Genomic DNA, 20582 nt, shown 5'->3' with positions numbered 1-20582 from the left:
TCTACAAATCCTGTTTGATATAACTCCATAATGTCTATGGATGGAGAAGAAAAATGAAAACAGGAGATGATCGTGTTGAATGACCAGTAACCGAGAATTGAGATAGTTAGTCCAAAGAACAAACACAAATAATTTGAANCTCATTGATTCTTCTTTCGTCTTTCCTTCCAGTTCTGTCTCATTCATCTTCCCTTCTTCTTCTCTTCTTCTTTCATTCTCTAAACAAGGTAAAGCGTCTTCCTTCTTCCTTCTCATAACTCACAATAACTGGACAAGGAGTTAAGTCGAATTCATGCATCTTTCATTCTCGTCAGGGAATAGGGGCAAAGGTAATTAATCGGAAAGGGGCGAAGCTGATAGTTTACGAGGTTCAGGATTGAATGAATAGGAAGAGAATAAAGAGCAGTTCCAGAATAAGTAGATAGTCGATACTACCAGTAATCGCCACACGAACAAATTCCATTCCTAAAGTGATGGAATCTGTTCGCATCTCTAAGAACGATCTCCCTCTGAGTGAGCTTCGATATGCACTTTATAGCACTATGACAATCACCACAAACCCTCAAGTTCTTTATCACACGAATGGTTGCCGTGGGAGGCATACTGATTAGACCGAAAGCTAATGCCAGTTTCTCACTATGATAGTACAGCGCACGTTCTTTTTCCTCTTCTTCAACGTCAAGCAACATAAAGTCTGTGTCTGGGACGTAAGATCCTTCCTCTCGTATTCTTTTCATCAGATCCTCAACTTTCTCGTATATCAAATCAGCTTGCGGGTGTGATCTATCGTCAACCACGAACAAATGCACTTTATTTTTCACGTCGATCCAGCTAAAACCCGGGTCCTTCTTAACATTCTTCAGCTTCATCATGTTTCTAGCATCAGTAACATCATCCCATTGTCTGGAAGCAGCATAAATGTTCGATAAGAGGACATAAGCTGAGGGATCGGATGGATCCAAGGCTAGGAGTTTATCAGCAACACGTTTTGCTGTTTCTGTATCTCCTTTAGTCCTGCAAGCACCAAGCAACGCCCTATACATCGAGGCAGAAGCTTCGAATGGCATCGATGCTATTACACGTTCGGCCTCTTGAATGCGTCCTGCCCGACCAAGCGCATCCACCAGACACGAGTAATGCTCGATCTCAGGTACGATCCCATATGTTTCGAGCATTGCGTCGAAGTATTTGTAGGCTTCAGAGAACAAACCAGAATGGCTACAAGCAGAGAGAACGCCAATGAAAGTAACTTTGTCAGGTTGAATACCACTTGATTGCATACTTTTGAAAAGATTCAAAGCTTCATCAGCATTGCCATGTTGGGCTAAGCCTAATAACATGGCATTCCAGAAGGCAACTTTCCTGACATCCATCGTCCCAAATATACGATAGGCATCTCGAACGCTTCCACATTTGCAATACATGTCGACTAGGGAAGTACCAACAAAATGGTCGAAAGAATAATCGAGCTTAATCACGTTAGCATGAATCTGTTTCCCTTGTTCGAGAGCGGTTAGACAAGAACTCGCTTTGACAAGGGTAGCTAAGGTATATTCATCCGGTTGAACTCCAGACACCCTCATTAAATGGTACACAGCAAGAGCACGATCCTCGTCGCCATTGTCGACGTATCCCGAGATCATAGTCGTCCAAGCAACATCATCAGGTCTGCTAATTTCACCAAACAATTCACGAGCATTTGGCATGTCTCCACACTTGATGTACATATCCAAAACACCACTACTGACCCATAAATCATTGCTGAATCCAAGCTTGATTGCATAGGCTTGAAGTTGTTTCCCTACCTCCAAATTGATCAAGCAACCAGAAGCTTTAATGGCAGTAGCCAGAGTGATTTCATCAATCAGCAGCCCCATTTCATGCATCAGATTCAAAAGTTCCAATGCCTTTCTACTTTTGTTACTCTTTATATACCCAAACATCAAGGCATTCCAAGAAGCTAAATCAAAATCATATTTGTTACGCAACAGAAACTCAGCCTCGTCCACTTTCCCGCTCTTCGAGTACACGTCGATAAGTGCTGTCGATACAAAACTGTCGTTAACAACGCCGCATTTTATGGCATAGCCATGAACCTGTGAGCTGAGAGTGTAATACTCTCCTTCATCACCTGTGGAGCAAGCTCTCAAAAGACTTGCCAAGGTAAATTGATCTGGTCTCATGTCATTGCGCAATAAATCTATGAACGTGCTGATCGCCTCCATTTCGAGATTATTCTGTGCATAACTCGATATCATCGTGTTCCACGAGATTAGATCCAAGTTTGGTGAGTTGATGAACATCTTTTCTGCAGCATAAACGACCCCGGCCTTCGAGTACATGTTCATGAGACTATTCGAAACAGAAACTACTGAATCATAGTCTGTTTTTATAACAAGCGAGTGAATTTGTTCGCCCAAGTCGAGATCGTCCGTGCCGACAACTGCAGATAAAACAATGACTAATGTTACACTATCATAACCCACTGTTGATCTGAACAGGCTCTTGAAACAATCAATGGCTGCTAAATTTTGGCCTGCTTGTAGATACTCAGACAACTTCTTGTTCCAAGAAAATACATCCGAACCGTCTTCGAACCGAAACATCTTCGTTGCATAGGCCTTAACCTGCTCCTTGTACCTCTTTCTGAGATCAGAAACACCATTCTTACCGCCATTGAGAACACGATGCACGCTTGAGAAATCAGGAAGAAACCCACTTTGATGAAGCTCGGAGAAGAACTGAAGAGCTTCGTCTTCTAAACCATTTTCAGCATAAGCCTTGAGCATTACATTCCACAACACAGAATCCCTTTCAGGCATTTCGTCGAACAGTAAGCGGGCTTCACCAACCAGGCCATATTTGCAGTATATATTCACAAGAGCCCCTGAAACAAACAGGTCCATTTCCAATCCGATCTTAGCAGCGTATCCATGAATAGCCTCAGATACCTGGATGAAGCCAGACAGCACACACAGCTTCAACAATGGCGCCAATGTAAGTCGAGTTGCTGAAAAACCAGACTCGCGTAGAAGACGAAAGAGGCGAAAGCCCTCGAGTAACTTCTCGAAACTAGAATCAGCAGAGTGGGCGTAGGCAGCCAAAATGGAGTTCCATGTAACGAGATCACGGTCGGAACTTTTATCAAACACCTGACGAGCGGAACACAGAGAGCCACATTTGAAATACATTGTTATGAGATTGTTGGTCAGAAACCGGTCTGGAAGGTCGCCGGAGGTTACGATACATCCATGAGCTCGTTTCCCGAGCTTCAAGTCGGCCTTGGCAATGGCGGAGCGGAGAAGAGAGAACCATTGAGAAGAGGAAGAAGACGACGACGAAGGTGACAGAGAGGAGAATTGGGGATAGGCGAAACTCGTACGAGAGGAAATGGAGGATACTTTGAGATTGGCTCGCAAAAGCATTTTCTAAGCGCATCCTAATCAATTCCCTCCAAACGTCAAAATCCAGGAAATTTGTTTGATGAACATTCCGCCATTGCAGCTCAATCGTCTTGCTGTGATTAAAAAGTCGAAACTCCGATATTTGAGAGGTGAAGCTCCATCTATAATCGAATTTCTTGAAGATGAAATGATTTCAGTTCTTAAGTTGTACGTAGATTCGGAATTCCAGACTGACAAACTGATTCAAAACGTAATTTTTGATGAACTACATGATAATATAAATCGATCCGAACAGATTCATTCATCTGAGAATAAGAAAAGATTCAAAGAAAGAACGAAGAACTGACAAAAATTCAAGGTACAATATAAACCTAATAAAACAAAGTTACAAAGAGATTTGCCGATTCAGGGCTAAAAAATGTTACATCCCTGTCAACCGGATTAAACTTAATACAATTCTACTTGCTTTGATCTTCATTTTCCTCTCCTAATTCTCTTTTTTCTTTTTTTCTTTTTTTCTTTTTTCGGATTTGGTCTGAATAATCCTTTCCCCACCTCTAACCATTCACGGTACAACACAATGCTGACTATCACAAGTATGATTTCATGGCTTTTTTTTGTTTTTTGTTTGGTTGAGTCAAAAAGAAAAAACTCCTACACTTCACTGTGTTCTCTTCTCATCCTCCCTCCATGGCTCAATATATCACAACTCTAAGCAGCCCCGGTTGCGGCTCACTGAAGTCGAGGCCTTCTTCTTCGATCAAATATCTCTGTACAGCCACTGGAAGTCTAGCAGGAGTGCGGGAGCCGCGGGTGTGGTGTCCTGTTCCAACACAAATATAAACTTGCAGACGTTGTCCTGCAGCCCGAGCAGTACCCCTCAGCACACTCAGCTCGTGCTTCAGGACATGAATTGCTTCGCTAACATGCAGCCCGTGCAGGTCGATCATGCGTTCGTGTCCCCTTCCATTTCCCTGATTGTCTGCGCCGATTTGATTCCTGAAGAAACAATGTCCACAACAAGCAGCAGAACAGAAAAGAACTGTAAGCCAGTAATCAAGCAATTCAGGAAATTCCTGTAGTCGTGGTGCGTGTCTTAAGAAAAGCGTATCATCGCTCTTCGAACCGTTCATTGAATGATCGGGGCCATGCCAGAACAATAGGATGATTCAGTCCAAGTAATCATAGATAGAACATTCATCAGGAAGTGAAATGAACTGATACACTTTCTCGACGACGATAATAGGAAATAAAAAACATGAAATTTCACCTGAATCGACCTTGTTCGAGTCTAGACAAAAGCATCAAAGGGAAACAAACCTCTGGCGATATATAGAATCTTGGGCCCTTCCATGAGCTGCCTTCATGTGCACATTATGAAACTGTCCCTTAACACTTAGCTCCTTTGCTAAAGCCTTATTACCAATGAGGTATGCTTGCCGTGCCTAATTTAAAAGATAAGATAGAGTAAATCCCTGAGCCAAATTGCATTTCGAACAAAGAATAGAATCAACAACCATTATTACACACCTGCTCAAAATATGCATTTCGAAGGCGTGCATGATCACGTGCTTCCTCACGCTGCTCAGAATACATGTTTCCTGCCAAGTTGATAATATTAAAGCAGAAATGCATTCAAAAGTTCGTTCCAAATCACATCAGTAAATAGTAATTACCAACTGATTCGCCTGTTTCAAGCCAAACGGGTGCAGCCCGAGCTGAACCTCGGTGTAGCAACCTTTCACTATAGGTGTCTTTCCCATGACCACCAGTAGAGTACTTACCGCCTAAAATATGAGAACTTCTACTTGATCCAATAGAGTCATCAGCAGAACCGTGTCCATTGTACTTCCACATACCAGAATCCTGAGATGCTAACTTCCTGACAGTGGAAGCAAAATCAATAGCACCTCGAGATGGGGCGGTGCTCGGCTTGAAGAAAAGCATGTCGTCCTTATCAGAAGAAAGATAAGGACTGGTGCTTTGTTGAAGATCAGCCCCATCAAATTTTGGATGACCATTTTGACCACCCGACACTGTAAGTGCAGGAAAATCCATTCCACTAAGATTGGGGGCAGACATTGTCTTGGAATTCAGATTTTGACTTATCCCACCATCGACTTGAAGCTACAGTGTAAACGAGTACAGTATGACAACTATTGAGTTGTAAATGCAGTAACACAAAAGATAACGAGAACACGGTGCAGACAACGAAAACTGGCTGGCAAACTCTTCATACAACGAGGACATCGGAGTTCTTGACAAAGCAAAAGCATGCCATAAAGATCAAATAGTTTAAACTATGATATGAATCATCAGAAAATTTGTCACAATTATTCTTTGAAACGTCTTTATAGGTTCAACTCTATCACAAAGCTATATCACTTCAACAATCACCTTTTCATAATAGCAAGAAACGACCATTGAAGTTGCAACTTAAATTAACTTGCCGTCCAAACTATTGAACGAAAAACATGCTGTTTGATGTTAAAAAATGTTTTGAACATAAAAAAGATGAAATGCTACTGCCCCTTGATGCTTTGAAAAGTCAACTTACCTATAATTGACTTAAAAGGTTACTTTATTTACACATCGTTCAAAAGTCAACTTACCTCTAATTGAGTGAGCATCTCAACAGTCAGGTTTAAGTCACCTCCATTGGCAAAGTAAACTTCTGCGAGGCTTTCAGCAGCAAAACCAGGGAACTGTAAAGCCAAAAAATCAACAGGGTTCAGAGTATCACTTTCATCCAAAGTTGTTTGCTCACTCAAGACTTCCATGGTTGATCCCCTCACAGTATTTCCGTGATAAGGAAGGTGCCGCTCATTGCTAACCAGTAGATTACTGTTGTGAACTGGCTTCTGCCAAGGTTTATTCGAAATTTGGAAAAGACTAGCTGCAGATGGATCTTCTCCATACGAAGCAGTCGAGAATCTGAACCTATCAGCAAATTGATTTCCATTAAAGTGATTCAGATTTGAATGTTGCTGATCATTCAACAAATATTCACTGCCAACAGTAGCCGCGAATAAAGAGGCTTCGTTGTCATCATGCAACGATAAGCCTGCCAACGAAATATTTCCAAGAGATAGGTTCTCATCTTCTCCCATTGACTTGAAATCAGGTATGATATCATCAGGGAGCTGATGCCTCCAGAATTGACGAGATTCGTCATCGGAATTATTAGACACAGATGACTCAGTCCTATCTAGAACAGCTTTTCCTAACGTCCCAGAAGACGAAAATCTTTCAGTCAAATCTGAGACACTACTACTTCCAACTGAAGGTGCTCTGAGGGCGAACGGAATAAACTCAGCGGCATTCGGATTCAAAGCTGTCACCTTGCTTCCAATGCTTAGGTTTGCCTCGTTGGTTTGCGATCCTTTCTTCGACACGTTCATTATTTGCTAATACAAAATAGAATGCTCACATGCACTTGAAAAAAGGAAAATCTGTAGGGAAATGCTCAAGTTTCTATAGCCTCAACCAAAACCTGCAAAATATGATTTCACTTCGTCAGGCACGTTAGAAACTCAAGTAAACCTTATTCATAACCATTAACAAGATATATTTGTTTGTTTAGAAAACAAGAAGAAGTTCGTTAGTTTCCAGACATCCTCTAATCTGAAATGAATTGAACGGCAAATATTCAATAAACCTCCATGAAGAAACTGTACGAATTATCCCCTAGAAAATTAGGCATGGAATCATCAATATTTCAAACTAGAAGAACCTGCATCGTTTAACTACAAATCTTGCATCGTAGACCACGAACATAAACTACCATACTTCATAACTGAGGTAACCAGTAAACCTTAGCCGGAAAATCTGAAAATACCCACAATCAAAAACGAAGCGCACAGAATCAGAATCTTGTAACTGAACATCCAAGTTATAGAGATCTCGATAAATTCAATGCACAGAACAATCGGAACAAACAAGAAAGAAAATACAGAAATTTCCAAACTAGGCAAGGAATTATTGCTACTGTACACAGCGATGACCTAAAAATAAATCCATGGATTAGAAAACCAGCTAAAGAGAATATTCTCCTCTATACCTTTCCGAAACAAATCGAAGGGATCCATGGAAACGGATCGGATGAAGTCAGAAGGCTACAGAATTACAGATAAGGCCTAACTTCTATCTTCAATTCCGAACTCTGCAACTCTCTCTCTCTCTCTCTCTCTCTCTCTCTCTCTCTGTGTAAGTCTATCTCTCTCTCTTCAGTGTTCTTAACAGCTTTCAGAAATTCGTCTTCTCTCCCACTTCTCTCTCTCCCTCTCCTCTCTGCTCTCTGTGGGAGAAACCCTCTTTGGCTAATACCAGCAACACCACCACCATCACCACCACAAAATATACATCTCAAAATGACGATTATGCCCTTCGTCACTCAATTTGACCTTTTATTTTATTATTATTTTTATCTCAAATAAATTGTAATTTGTTTTTTTCTTAAATAAAATCAAATTTTCAAATTTGTGAATCGTAAAAAATATCGAATAATATATTATTATGAAATAAAAATTTAAAATTAAATAGATAAGCCCGAAATTGGAATGTAAAAAGCTTTCACTTTACTAAACAAAACAAAACCTCCACTAATTCTTCTTTTTAATTATTTAATTTTGACACTCATTTTATTTATTTTAAAAAATTTGTAGATGCAATGAGAATAATAAATTTATATAAAATATAGATTCTTTAGATTTTGCGCCGCTGTCCATCTAAGTTGATTATAAATTATTTAAACTGTAAATATTCGGCCCATTTATTTCGGTCCAATTTCAAATTCTGAATTTTATATTATATTATATCAAATATAAATTATTTTATTTAAGTAATTATTAAAATTATTTTGTTTCCTTAAGAAAAAACCATCAACAATTTATTTAGAAGAAGGGCATTATTGGAATGATCCAAATTATTTAATGAAACCTATCATCGGTCTCGAGCGAGACAATAACCCAGATCGAGGGGGATTGGGTTGCATATCCAAACTCGAAACGTGTTCGATGAGGATACAAGGTTCGAGGTCATGACGACATGACTAATAATAACTTGTCATTGTACGTAACGTCCACGACCAACAATTTTGAATAACGTACACGGATATGTACAATCAATGAATAAATGTCATAATTGTCGTGTAGCGTCATAGTGTATTAACAGATACATTGGATCGATATCTTAACTATTTTGTCGTAAGTAATCATAGCATTTAACAGTATTAACGTACGTTATATTAGGTTGTCATGTTCACAACTGATCGAGTAATTTAAGAGTAAATTAAAATATTAATGGATTTTTTCTTTTTTTTACCAAATGGGACGTGTTACGTGAGAATCATTTAAATAGTGATTTATTTTAAATTAATTTATGTTTATGTGGCATTCATTGTGTCTCTTGGTGTACATCAAAGGTCATCTAGTTGTTCTCAAAGCATAAATTTCTCTCTTTTTTTTTTTTTAAATATATATTTTTTTAATTTTTTTTTAGAGATGAATTTGAGAAATAACCGATTACTGCTCGGGAAGAGCTAGCATTCGTTAAACATCTTAGAAGAACAATGAAATTAATTATAATCTATTTTTATTTATCGAATGTGCGGGCTATTAACGGGTCGTTTTAAAATTTATAAATTTTATTTTATGGTTGAGTTGAGTTATATAAACCATAGTTAAAATTTAATAATTATTAAATAATATTAAAAAAATAATATAGTGGATTTCAAGGGGGAAAACAGGTTTCCGTGTAATTGATAGTTGCTTCAGTATTTATAGCAAAATTACAAAAGAGGGTCGACATTTGTTGGGCCAAAATTTTGATAAATGGTATGGGCCGGGTGGCCCAATTCTACAGATCCACGCTCCTGTTTTGCGGCTATAAACGGGCGAAACGGTGTCGTTTTCTTAACACTCTATACCTGCCATGCAGCCACTTGCGGGTCGCCACTTGTTCATGTGGGGACCACAACTACTAGTACTACGCGCATCTCACGCGCTCCGTCAACTCCATTTCTCGAGTTTTAACTCTTTTCGATTTAATAGATTAATAAATTGAGATAAATATTCCAACTTCAAATTTAATATTTAAAATATTTAATAAATTTCTCATGTGTTAAATAAATTATAGACGGATGAAAAAATTAAAAAAGAAAAAAATATATATTTGGATCTTTTTTTATTCGTAATTTAAAAAGAATTTAATAATTAATTTGTGTATTAAATACATACAAAAACTTTATTTAATTGAAATTAATAATTTTCTCAGTGGGCAAACTGGAGAAGTTGAATTTAGGGAAAGTTTTGAAATATTTATTTAAGTTAAAAAAATTTAATTTTCGCTCCTCCATTAAAATTTAAATAAAAAAATAAAAATTGGTCTTGCCCTAATAAAATTGATAGATTCCCCTCTTGCTTATTTTGGACCAATTTTAATATTAAACAATTGACATGGAAATATTATTAAAACATTTAAAATTATTATTTTGGTACAAAGTTCAGTACTGTTCTATTTTATACTTTTAATAAAGTTTAAAATGAGGTATTATTTGAATAAGTAATATTAATAGTTTTTGTATAAAATAATAGAATGGGAATATAATTTCAAAAATTGTAAAATAAAAACTCCTGATTTTTTAAAATTTAACCACAAATTAAAATTAGATAAAAAAAAATATATAAAATAAAAAAAGTATGGAGATTAAATTTCAAAATAATAATATTACGCGAATTAAAATAATAGTTTAAATTGAGGCAGACATATATTTATAACAATAATAAAAAAGAAATAGAATGGGTAGAAGTGCATTTTGGTAATTGGAGGTGGGCGATTGTGGTACAAGCGCTTGGGAAAGCGAGTAAGAGAATAAGGGAAAGAGGACAAAAATGAAGAAGCAAGGACGAGAGGGTTATTATCAGAACAGCTGGCAGAAAATGGCAATTTGGGAAGATGAGAACAAAACAGGTTTCACAAATCGGCCGCGATTTTTCGAATCAAAATCCCGAAATTTGATTTTTTTTATTTAAATTTAACCCATGAATAATATATTTATTAATTTTAAAAAAAATTAAAATTGCTTCCATACAAAATTATTTGTTTTAATACAAAAATTAAATGATAGGGATTTAAACTTTTAACCTTATAAAATAAATACACGTTAATTATTATTTTAGGCCATAAAATTAAATGTTGCAAAATCGTTTTAACCAAATGTTAAATACAAAATCGAAAGATAAAGAGATTCTTTTTTTATGTTTTTAAAATTTTAAAGTTCCCTTAAACAGGACCAATTGAAGTTTCATATACTAAATTCGTAGATTGACACTTTTTATGAATATTGAACGGATTTTAATCTTCAAATCTCTTCCTTTATATTGTTTTTGTATTTCGTTTTTAATGTTATTTTTAAATCATTAATCTCCAAACTCTAAGTGATCAAATTTTACTATAGTGTGAAACCATTATTTACTGCAAATCTTTTGTCTCGGTTTTTTTTTACTAATAATCCAATTATTTATTGAATTAAAAGAAGGATATAATCACAAAACATTATAATAAAAGTTTAATGAAATTTCTTGATTATTTTTTAAAAATTTTATATTAAACAGTTATTTACCAAAAATCGGGTAAATCTATAATTTAGTATAATATTAAAGGCGACTTAGACAATGACGTGGAAGAATTGTGCAGTCACGTTGCTTGGGCGTCAAAATTCTAAGCCATCGTCTATATAAATCCAAAGGGAAGCCCATTTTGACAGGTGATGAAGCCTTCTTCTTCGTCTTTCTTCTCTGTTCTCTCAACTTTCCGGCTTCAGTGAGAGGCAAATAGGAGCCAATTGAGGCTCTGAAATGTATGTGATATTTTGGAATCTGCTCATCGACGGCGAGAAAGTGACGGTGAGAGAGTGGGAGAAGGAGAGATAAAGAAACAAAAGATCCGATTCAGTATCAAATTATCAAATTCAAATCCATTCACATCTTTTATCCAAATCAAATCAACTTTTTCTCGGAATTCCATATCCTCTTCATTAATATTGTCGAGAATATTACGGAAGAGATCAGAGAAAACGATCCGAAACATCCAGAGAGAAAATTCCAGGTAAGCTTGAATTTCTGTTGAATTGTTACCTTCACTTTTTCCTTTCTTTCTTAGATTGTTAGTTTGAGATTCAAAAAAAGATACCGTCCGGATTTTGTTTGGATTCTGAACTTTTGCAGCCATTGGAGCAGAGCTTGTTGGAGAAGACAACAATGGCGGCGAAAGTGACGAAGGCGATCTCCGGCATCGAGCAGACGGCTCCGGTGACGCAACACAACGCGCAAGTAATCGACGTGGAGTCTGTAAAATGCGAGTGCTGTGGATTGACGGAGGAGTGTACTCCAGCGTACATCGGTCGTGTGCGCGAGCGGTATGAAGGGCGTTGGATTTGTGGACTCTGTGCGGAGGCTGTGAAAGACGAGTCTCTCAGATCTCAGAGCAATATCACCACCGGTGAAGCCGTGAAGAGGCACATGAAGTTTCACAAAGCATTCAAATCTTCAATTCCTCCTCTGAATCCGACTGAGGATTTGATTTCGGCTATGAAACAGCTTCTCCGGCGATCACTCGACTCTCCAAAGAAGGACACTTCGCGATCGCTTGGCCGTTCCAGTAGCTGTTTCTCCGCCATGCCGGGACGGCGAAGTCATTATGATTAGACGCTGGCCGCCGTTCACGGCGAAAAGATGAAAAATAAAAAGGACGCCATATCTCGTGGATGTTAGCCTAAATTTCGGCTGTAAAATTTTTTGTTAGCGGTTTTTAATATTTTGGAATCCGGAGAAAATTCTCCTATTAACTAGGGACCTTGAACGATAATTGAATTTTTGCACTTGCATGGCTACAGAGATCTTTTAGTCGATTTTATTTCTATACTAAAATGAGGTACGATTGTTATTTAATATTAAATCAACCTACGGACATTAAGCATCCCAAATATTTTTTTGAACCTAAACGATCGCATAATAGACAGCTGAATAATGCATATTTATTCCGCTGTCTTACGAGAATGATGGAAGTGATGCTTTGTGGGAGGCTAGAGGTAAAATGTTGAAGTTTCTCGCTCTCAAAAGGATCTAAATCTAACCCAATTTGAACCACTTTCGGACTTTGGAACACAATTGATAGGTTGTATTCCTTTGACATTGTTCAATAACCTTTTCTATCGGTGTCCCAACCCTCATTGCATAAGAGGAAAAATACTTTGAGACATATCCAATATAGGTTTTGGAACACATTTGGTAGGTTGTATTCCTTTGACGTTGTTCAATAACCTTTTCTATCGGTGTCCCAACCCTCATTGCATAAGAGGAAGAATACTTCGAAACATATCCGATAGATTGTGTTCCTTTGACACTGTTCAATAACCTTTTTTATCGGTGTCCCAACAACCCTCATGGTATAGGAAGAGAAGACTAGTAGTGAAATTCGACAGTTAAAAGGAAGGATGAAAGCAACCTCCGATAAGTTGGAAGTGACTACTCAGGTGGAGGAGGAGCACCTGAATTCTAGTTGTCCCTTATCCCATCACATGCAGAGATCTTTTCTTTATCAAACAAAATCAATTGGAAGAATTGGTAGGCTGCTTTTTCTTTTGTTCTCGTCTTTGGGTAAATAATTTTATCAATGGGTGATAAGAACTTTGTTTTCAGAGAGGATTGAAGTACAAATGAAGCAACTGGATGGAGCTCACAAGAAGATACCAATATCTACACTATGCTCATATAGACAAGCATACAGTAATTAACAGTGCTACGAAATAATTTTAAATAATTGTTGTATATAAAACAGATTCCAACTCTTAAAAGCTTCGTGTTACCAAATGGTCTATGATTTCCAACAATCAACATCATAACCACCGCACAATCATGGCCGCCAAATTGCCACGTTATGCTTTTCCTCTCTCTCCCTCTATCCTTCTGCCAGCACCACCCCTCAAGTGTATTAATATGGTTAACAATTCGTACTAAATTCATAAACATATCATGTTGGCTTTCCATTAAATTTGGGAAGGTATTCACTATGTGCAATCCAACACTCTATCTAAAGTTCGAATCTATCTCTAAATAATATTTTGAGCATTAAAATAATTATTGAAGATTTGTTCGTCCAATTCTGTACTCAACAAATAATTAGTTAAAGGTTGGGAAAAAAAAGGAAAAAGAAAACCCTTCTCCTCATTGAGATTGTTTGGGTGGGAGATTGAAAGTCATTCATGAAATCTGACTCTATATGTTCCAACAGAGCATGGTCAGATATGACTAAAATTCATGTCCTCTAAATCTAAACCCCAACCACAAACTGACATAAGGGTCTTTAAAGCGGTCCATAGCATCTCAATAAAAATTATGATTTGCCTAAAAGAAATGCATGAAAAGCCAGACCCAAACACATGCCATGGTTTCTCTCTCTCTCTCTCTCTCCGGGCACTAGCAGATCTAAAGCCATTGAACACTAATTGGTCTGGAAATGGGAGTCCTGATATAAAACGGCCCAGTGCAGGTGCTCTGCTAGGAGCTCCGGCAGAGTCAAATTAGGGAAGGAAAAGAAAGAGGAAAGCAGAGTTGAGGGGGGGTAGGGCCAAGGAGTTGACAGTCCTAAGGCCAATAGGGGCCTGGTGGTTGAGGCACTCGTAGCACAAGCAAACAATGAAAAATATGTCCAATCAATTAGTAGAAGAGAAAGGACAAGGGGTGGCTGGTACCAAGCACATGAAAAAGGCATCCCATTCAGCCCCACCCCTCTAACCTGCGTTATTATGCCTAAAAAACAACACCTTATGCAAAAGCAGACAAACTCACCTTATTCATTGTGTGAATCAAAGAAAGGCCTGCCTGAGTTGAGTTGGTGTTGATCTTATCGCCAAAGTCTCTGCCTTCTATCTCCCATCCTCCAGAAGTTCCCCTACATTTTTACTGTTTCGTATGCAGAATATTACTTGTTCTAAAAGTTAACGCATTAAAAGATATAAATTCTTCCAAAGACAATCGAATCTTGATGTTTCAACTCTTTTTCAAAGTTCCAATCTGTTCAACCCAAATATGTGTGTACAAACAAACCCAGATTTCCCAATTTCAAGTTACCCTTCATAAATGGGGGGACCAAAAGACAAACACCTTTTCCTTTTCCAGGGTTCATTACCTAGATTTGACGTTCAAACAGCTAGGATGCAAAATCCAGGCATCAACATGTCTTTATAATTATATGAATAGGTGCTTGTCTGTGTCAAATCCCTCCGCAGTGAAACGTGTGAAAGTTGGTTTACAGCAAAACTATTCTTTCCCCAATCATTATCTGCTTTCTCAAGTTTGCATACTATAGCAAATACTACTACTACTCCTCCGAAAGTTCCCATCTAAATTCAAATGCTTTTCACCATTGATTCTTAATGGTCGAAGTTCGAGAATTTTAAAGCTTTTATCTGTTTTTAAAAACAATGATACATGTTAACTTTATTTTTCCCAATTCAAATTTATTTTCTTCTTTTTTTTCCCCTAAAATCCTCGCCAAAATCTGAAAACTAAACAGTTGTTNAAAAAAAAAAAAAAAAAAAAAAAAAAAAAAAAAAAAAAAAAAAAAAAAAAAAGTAGGTACAGTAGCTTCAAATTTCATTTTGGAAGACAGTAAACCCAAAACAAAGCAAAAAAGACAGCATTTGTAATTTAGTTGAGAACAATTTTGAAAATCTAATAAGTAAAATGGGCGAGAATTTAATTTCAAATTGAAATGGCTTATCTGAAAAATTGGGTCCACAGAAACGGCAGCATGCTTATCTGCAACGGGAAGCGATCGCCTCCATTGATATAGACCACCGTCCTATCCACAGACTGAATGGCTAAAGCATGTGCTGCAATTGCGGCGGCCTCAGCTATCAACCTTGCAAATGATCTGGGATTGGTGATAAGTGCTTTTTTATGGAAATTGGAATTATCAGAAGCCACAAACGAATCCCACTAAATTGAATAAGAAAGTACAAGATAAGATAAAATTAAGTTGTCAAATCAGAATTTTGGAAGACAATATCCATCACTAAACGTAACCACACAATTTTCAAATCAGACCTGGTGCAGTGTGTGGCGAGAATGTCTAATCTGAACTCGCAGTCAACAAACATCGTAATAAAGTAGAAACATGCAAAAAGTTAGAAGCATCATTCTATGTGAGGGTCTCTATGACATATAATATTAAAGCTGCGTGTTCGCTTAGCAATGATAAATTGATAATGAACAGCGCATAAAGTAGCATACAGGAATTCTGATCAGGCCGCTCAATCTTTTTCTGCAATGTATTCCACCCCTGATCACCACTTGAGAGACTGCTAAATTCTCTATCATGTTAATCAGAGAACAGTGAAGATCAGTAACCACGTAAAACAGCAGATCATAAAATCACATCAACAGAACGGATGATCGTTACCCTACGCACAACCAATTGCTCAGCTCCTATTTACACGCCCTCCAAAGAAAATGGGGGAAATAAATCTTGTAAAGGAAGGCTTGACGGTGGAGGCACATCCATTGACTAATTTGCTATGGCTGATCTAGACTTCTCAAGGAAACCAGTTCACCTTCTTGTTCTTGGTTCCGGAACCTTGAATTGTTGGGGAGCCATCTTCGAAGCTTCTCAGGCCAAAACCTGGTTAAAATATGCAAAAACAAGTAATATTATTTGAGACCAAATGGACCAAGAAAGCTTTTTCCCCCTTTACCTTGGGCCCATACACATTGTATCAGGGACTCAAGACTAAGGAAATTGCATGAGCAAAATATTCTCAATTCACTTTTGAACTTAACGGTTACTGAAGGCCAAAGTCCCGTGACAGTAACTACATGATGAAGTACTTTCAGATACTCGATAGAGTTTACTAACCATGACTTCAGCTACTATCACTATCCATTGCCAAAGTATTGAAGTGATAATTCAGACATTTTTCATCTTGGCCCCAAATCACTCTGTTATTAAGTACAAATTTTATTTCTATACTAAAAGTTAAAATTTCTTAATATGAGCTCTGCAACGAGATGGTCAACAGCATTTAAGAAAAAATAGCATTAAAAGATAGCACACATTAGTTTTATAGTGAAGGGTTATTTATTAACTTCATTCATTTTTCCTGAAGAGCAGAAGGGGTATTATCAATCCTATACCTAGTAGAATTCCATGATGATAATTTACCACAACTATAGCGATGGATAAATACAAATGAAGCAGAGAAAATGTACAAACATTTGGATGTCCAATTGGCAGATTTACTTACAAGTCCAATCTTTCATAAATTGCCCGCCGTACAGAAGAATTCAGACCATATGCTATTGAATTGAACAAGCCCTACAGAAAATAGGCAATCACAACTAGCTTGTTAATATTACCAACAAAATCTAATCATATCTCATAAATTTGTGGAAAAGTTAAACGAGAGCTACTTATGAATCATCCTTCCATCATTATTGGTTTTTGAGTAATTGATAAAACCAATAACGACAAAACCTTGCTGTCTTTTTACGTCAATGACATCTCAAAACCTCCTTAAAACCCCACCGAGCATTCAGAATCATATGCTCAATTAAACACTATTTTCAAGAAGAAAAAGTTGGTTACCATTAGTGAAGCCATCCCAACATCAAGAACTGACAGCCAGAAGAGTTTATGACCTGGCTCAATAAAATCATGAATGCGGTTGATTGTACCAAAAGCCCATGACCCTATGAGGATGAGCGGATAATATCCCCATCTGTTTAAAGCCTAAAAGGAAGAAATGACAAGGAATTTAAGGTAACTAATCAGAGTCCACGTAAATGCTTTAAAAAAGAAAATATACATATACGCATATATTGCTGCGATGATGGCAGACTAAAGTATGATTCTGGATTACTGACAAAACAACACATTGAGTGCCTATAATTTAGTATTTTAGACAATTTTCTTAATTTATTCATTCAGGTGTCCTTAAAGCTCGTGTGAAGAGAACCAAAAACAAAACCATCATCTCCCCTAATGCAAAATAATAATGTGACAATCTTTATTCAGTCTAGTTCTTAGGACATTCCTTTTCTTTCTCAGTCATCATTATTCGTTTGGATCTCTCTAAATACCATCAAAGAAAAGAATGAAAATCAAACCTTCATGTCTGCTCTTGCATCTGACTGGTAAGCCCTATCTGAGATGCCAACTGCCATCTAGAAATTCCACAACAGAAGGTTTTATGAATTGCAAAGATGATCACAGCATATTATTCTTCAGAAAGGATTTGAGTACATACACGGGTAGCATTATTAAGCATGCGTATCACTTGAAGGTAAGTAAACCCATTGTAGAGAATTGCACCCCAGAGTGGCATGTAAAATGTTATAAAGTGAACAGCCTGCATGAAAGGACATACTCGAGTAAGAGCAGTATGAAAATGCAATCACAACTAAAGTTGAAGATTTATAATAAATAAGAAATAGTCTTATCTTTTCCAGTTTTAGACACAAATCATAATCTTTAACCATTTCTAGCAACTACAATTACGTACAGGTTAGAACCTACAATGAAGTGGATTGTAAATGAAGATGGAAATTTTATTCTTTATGATGAGTAAATTTCATGTTAAGTGCATTTCTAAATGAAAATTGTAAGTAGAATGGAAGAAAACTTAACAAGTTCCCATTTTGGAATTTACCTAATTATCCTGGGTTTGCAGTACAATATACATTTTAATTGGAGTCTCATCCCAAAGAGATATTTGCGTCCCAGTAACCAGTTTTAACTAAAACAGTCTCGCTTGAAGGAGCTGATTCAAAGTTACTCACCTTTCCAGTACGACTAGACTGTGCCCAACACCAGGTACCCAAATGTCCATGGTTATTACCAATTGAACGTATAACAGTCAACACTAACGATGTTCCTGAAATAAAATAAATATTTAAATTAACATCCAAAATTATAAAATAAGTTTAGTAGCTCGTATCTATATTAGATGAAGCCGTACTAGTTTGGGAAACCAAAAAATGATCAATTCAATGTTGTAACCGTTGGTCATAGCCAATATTTAAAATGTATGAAAAAGAAGTAAAAAACCAAAAGCTATATGAGATGCCATAAATGTAACAGCTGAATTCGTACCCCATACATATAAGTGAAACATAGCCTCCAAATCTTCAACGTCGGTTTTGTGTCTAACAACAGTACGGTGAAGGGTGAATGCAATTGTTGTGGTCCACAAGAACGATGCCACACAAAAGAAATGAGTGCTATAGCCCTGAGTATAACAGTAAAATCCTGTAGCCGGATCCCTAAAATCAGAACAATATTCATCAGTAAAAAGTTTTGGAATTAGAGTAAATCCATTTGGTGAAGATGACGCCAGGAATCCTACCCAATCATAGTGAAGAAACTGCAAAGCATATCCTGCATCCCAGTAAATTGCGATTAGTAAGCAAGCATTTTGCAGCTAAACATATTAGCTGACAATTAGAGGAAGTCTATGGCTCCAGAAACTGCCTTTTCCGTGTAGTTCTATTTCTAATTGCAAATATGTTCATTTCAGTTCGCAGGAGGAGAAAATCAACCGGCATAGTGATCATCCTCATCACATGTACTTGTTAATAAAATATTAGACTAGCTGGTCAAATTTCACTGTTATAACGTGTCTCAGAGAACTTAAGATTAATGACTGTCCATGGCGCTAAATGAAATCAGCTTATCTACTTTGTTCGGCGCACACAAATCTGGCGGAATATGAAGTGGTTTTACTGATATTTATGAATTACTAGCAAGCAGACAAAAATCGTGAAGTTACTGAGCCTAGTGCTGCAAACAAATTTTAAAGATCCATCTCCAAAATGTATTCCGGGCACCAAAAATTGAGGATAAAAGTAAGCAGTTCGAAATCAAACAAAACAATCAAAACTAAATCAAATTTGGTAAAATAGTCTTCACCGAAACACCCTAGTAGTAACGATAGACGCTCCAAAAAGAGACGCTGATCAGAATCTAAAAGTTACGGCAAGGTAGATACAAGACAAGAATCCTAAATTTCCAACGCTGCGCACATGAACAGTAAGTAACTACTAAGAAATTCGCGGCTTCGTTATTCAAATCTCACGTTGATTTTAGTCAAGTTCAATTGCAGATTCAGTGTAGCTTAATCTTCACGGTCAATAGTCGAAATCAAATAATTAGAAAACCACTGATTCTAGCTAACGATTTGAAACGACGAAGTAGTAGATCTAAGAGAAGTAGAGAGGAAGAATGTGCGTACGGAAAGGGCAAGATAGAAGACAAGCTTGTAGGAGAACTTGCGAAGTTCTTTGAAGAGGACGTAACACAGCACTATGAATCCTGATCCCACGAACGAAAGACTGGACGCTCCGGCAATAACCGCCGTGAGAACTCGATCGCGGCCGATAATACTCCCGGCAACTCTCACACCGACTGCCATTTTCCGGCGTCGGCACTACTTGATTTCAATCTCCCGGGAAAATCACCAACGAATAAGCGAGTTCTCGAGTCTAAACCTTGCGTTTCCGCCGGTTTGTAAATTTGCGGTTCCCTAATCGCGCCAACACACAGAATTGTTTCTTTACTATTCCTTGATCTCATTAGTGTGCCGTCGAGTTGGTTCACGCGTTTTTACGAACCAATGTCCGGTTCAGATCGATAGTATTATCCGAATTCCGAATCGCCATCATTACCCAATTTTTAAATAGACATTTAATCCGCATAAGCGAATATATTTATTTATTGCTTTCACTTATTTGAGTTTAATTTTGTATAAAATATCTTGATAGACATTATATTATAAATTTAGTTTATGAAATATTATTTAATATATTACGACATTTTATATTTTAAAAAATATATAAACTATCTCAGAAATGTACAAATTATCCGTAAAAAATATTATTTATTATGAATAATTAAAAAATATATTTATTTATTGCTTTCACTTATTTGAATTTATTTTTTTATAAAATATCTTGATAGACATTATATTATAAATTTAATTTATGAAATATTATTGAATATATTACGACATTTTATATTTTAAAATATATATAAACCATCTAAAAAATGTATGAATTATCCGTTAGAAAGTTTATTTATTATGAATAATATATATATATATATATATATATATATATAACGATA

At 36.8% G+C, this 20582-nt stretch overlaps 3 protein-coding genes and 1 long non-coding RNA gene across 6 annotated transcripts; 1 reads left to right on the top strand and 3 right to left on the bottom strand.

The window, feature by feature from the left end:
• Positions 1–54: 54 nt before the first annotated feature.
• LOC111797380 (pentatricopeptide repeat-containing protein At4g33170) lies at positions 55–7750 on the bottom strand. Its single transcript, XM_023680364.1, has 8 exons — positions 7465–7750; positions 6017–6897; positions 5081–5531; positions 4935–5005; positions 4725–4849; positions 4106–4403; positions 416–3428; positions 55–136 (listed from the first exon to the last, which is right to left on the bottom strand). The coding sequence occupies exons 2-7, from the start codon at positions 6803–6805 to the stop codon at positions 432–434; spliced, it is 4731 nt and encodes a 1576-aa protein (XP_023536132.1). The 5' UTR covers positions 6806–6897; positions 7465–7750; the 3' UTR covers positions 55–136; positions 416–431.
• A 3397-nt stretch (positions 7751–11147) lies between these two features.
• On the top strand, positions 11148–12317 carry LOC111797685. 2 transcript variants are annotated; one of them, XM_023680782.1, is made up of 2 exons: positions 11148–11510; positions 11630–12317. In XM_023680782.1, the coding sequence occupies exon 2, from the start codon at positions 11663–11665 to the stop codon at positions 12107–12109; it is 447 nt and encodes a 148-aa protein (XP_023536550.1). In that variant the 5' UTR covers positions 11148–11510; positions 11630–11662; the 3' UTR covers positions 12110–12317. The 2 variants fall into 2 exon arrangements, with proteins under 2 accessions (XP_023536550.1, XP_023536551.1); XM_023680783.1 differs by having other exon boundaries at positions 11150–11510; positions 11642–12317.
• An 833-nt stretch (positions 12318–13150) lies between these two features.
• On the bottom strand, positions 13151–14977 carry LOC111797686. The gene is made up of 2 exons (XR_002815570.1): positions 14252–14977; positions 13151–13369 (listed from the first exon to the last, which is right to left on the bottom strand). It is a non-coding gene; the product is annotated as an uncharacterized LOC111797686 (long non-coding RNA).
• A 431-nt stretch (positions 14978–15408) lies between these two features.
• On the bottom strand, positions 15409–20060 carry LOC111797593 (G-protein coupled receptor 1). Of its 2 annotated transcripts, XR_002815560.1 has the most exons (10): positions 19693–20060; positions 18808–18839; positions 18555–18724; positions 18242–18336; positions 17710–17811; positions 17570–17626; positions 17049–17192; positions 16708–16778; positions 15867–16085; positions 15409–15777 (listed from the first exon to the last, which is right to left on the bottom strand). XR_002815560.1 is itself a non-coding variant. In XM_023680647.1 (9 exons), exons 1-9 carry the CDS (start codon positions 19870–19872, stop codon positions 15980–15982), a joined length of 957 nt encoding a protein of 318 aa, XP_023536415.1. In that variant the 5' UTR covers positions 19873–20060; the 3' UTR covers positions 15409–15979. The 2 variants fall into 2 exon arrangements, 1 of the variants encoding a protein (XP_023536415.1); XM_023680647.1 differs by having other exon boundaries at positions 15409–16085.
• Positions 20061–20582: the final 522 nt, after the last annotated feature.

This window comes from Cucurbita pepo, chromosome LG06 (genome assembly GCF_002806865.2).
Source record: "Cucurbita pepo subsp. pepo cultivar mu-cu-16 chromosome LG06, ASM280686v2, whole genome shotgun sequence".
Taxonomy (NCBI): domain Eukaryota; kingdom Viridiplantae; phylum Streptophyta; class Magnoliopsida; order Cucurbitales; family Cucurbitaceae; genus Cucurbita; species Cucurbita pepo.
Note: the sequence above shows the minus strand (reverse complement) of the source record. Positions and strands in the feature narration are given on the sequence as shown.

Excerpts from the sequence above, each read along its gene's own strand:
- LOC111797380 (XM_023680364.1), bottom strand. The coding sequence starts at position 6,805 with ATGAACGTGTCGAAGAAAGGATCGCAAACCAACGAGGCAAACCTAAGC. Across the intron at positions 5,006-5,080 it reads TGAAACAGGCGAATCAGTTG|GAAACATGTATTCTGAGCAG; the intron begins GTAATTACTATT and ends TCAACTTGGCAG. Across the intron at positions 4,404-4,724 it reads GATTCTATATATCGCCAGAG|GAATCAAATCGGCGCAGACA; the intron begins GTTTGTTTCCCT and ends TTGTTTCTTCAG.
- LOC111797685 (XM_023680782.1), top strand. The coding sequence starts at position 11,663 with ATGGCGGCGAAAGTGACGAAGGCGATCTCCGGCATCGAGCAGACGGCT.
- LOC111797593 (XM_023680647.1), bottom strand. The coding sequence starts at position 19,872 with ATGGCAGTCGGTGTGAGAGTTGCCGGGAGTATTATCGGCCGCGATCGA. Across the intron at positions 17,812-18,241 it reads AGTCTAGTCGTACTGGAAAG|GCTGTTCACTTTATAACATT; the intron begins GTGAGTAACTTT and ends CCTTTCATGCAG. Across the intron at positions 16,086-16,707 it reads ATTTATGAAAGATTGGACTT|GTTTTGGCCTGAGAAGCTTC; the intron begins GTAAGTAAATCT and ends TATTTTAACCAG.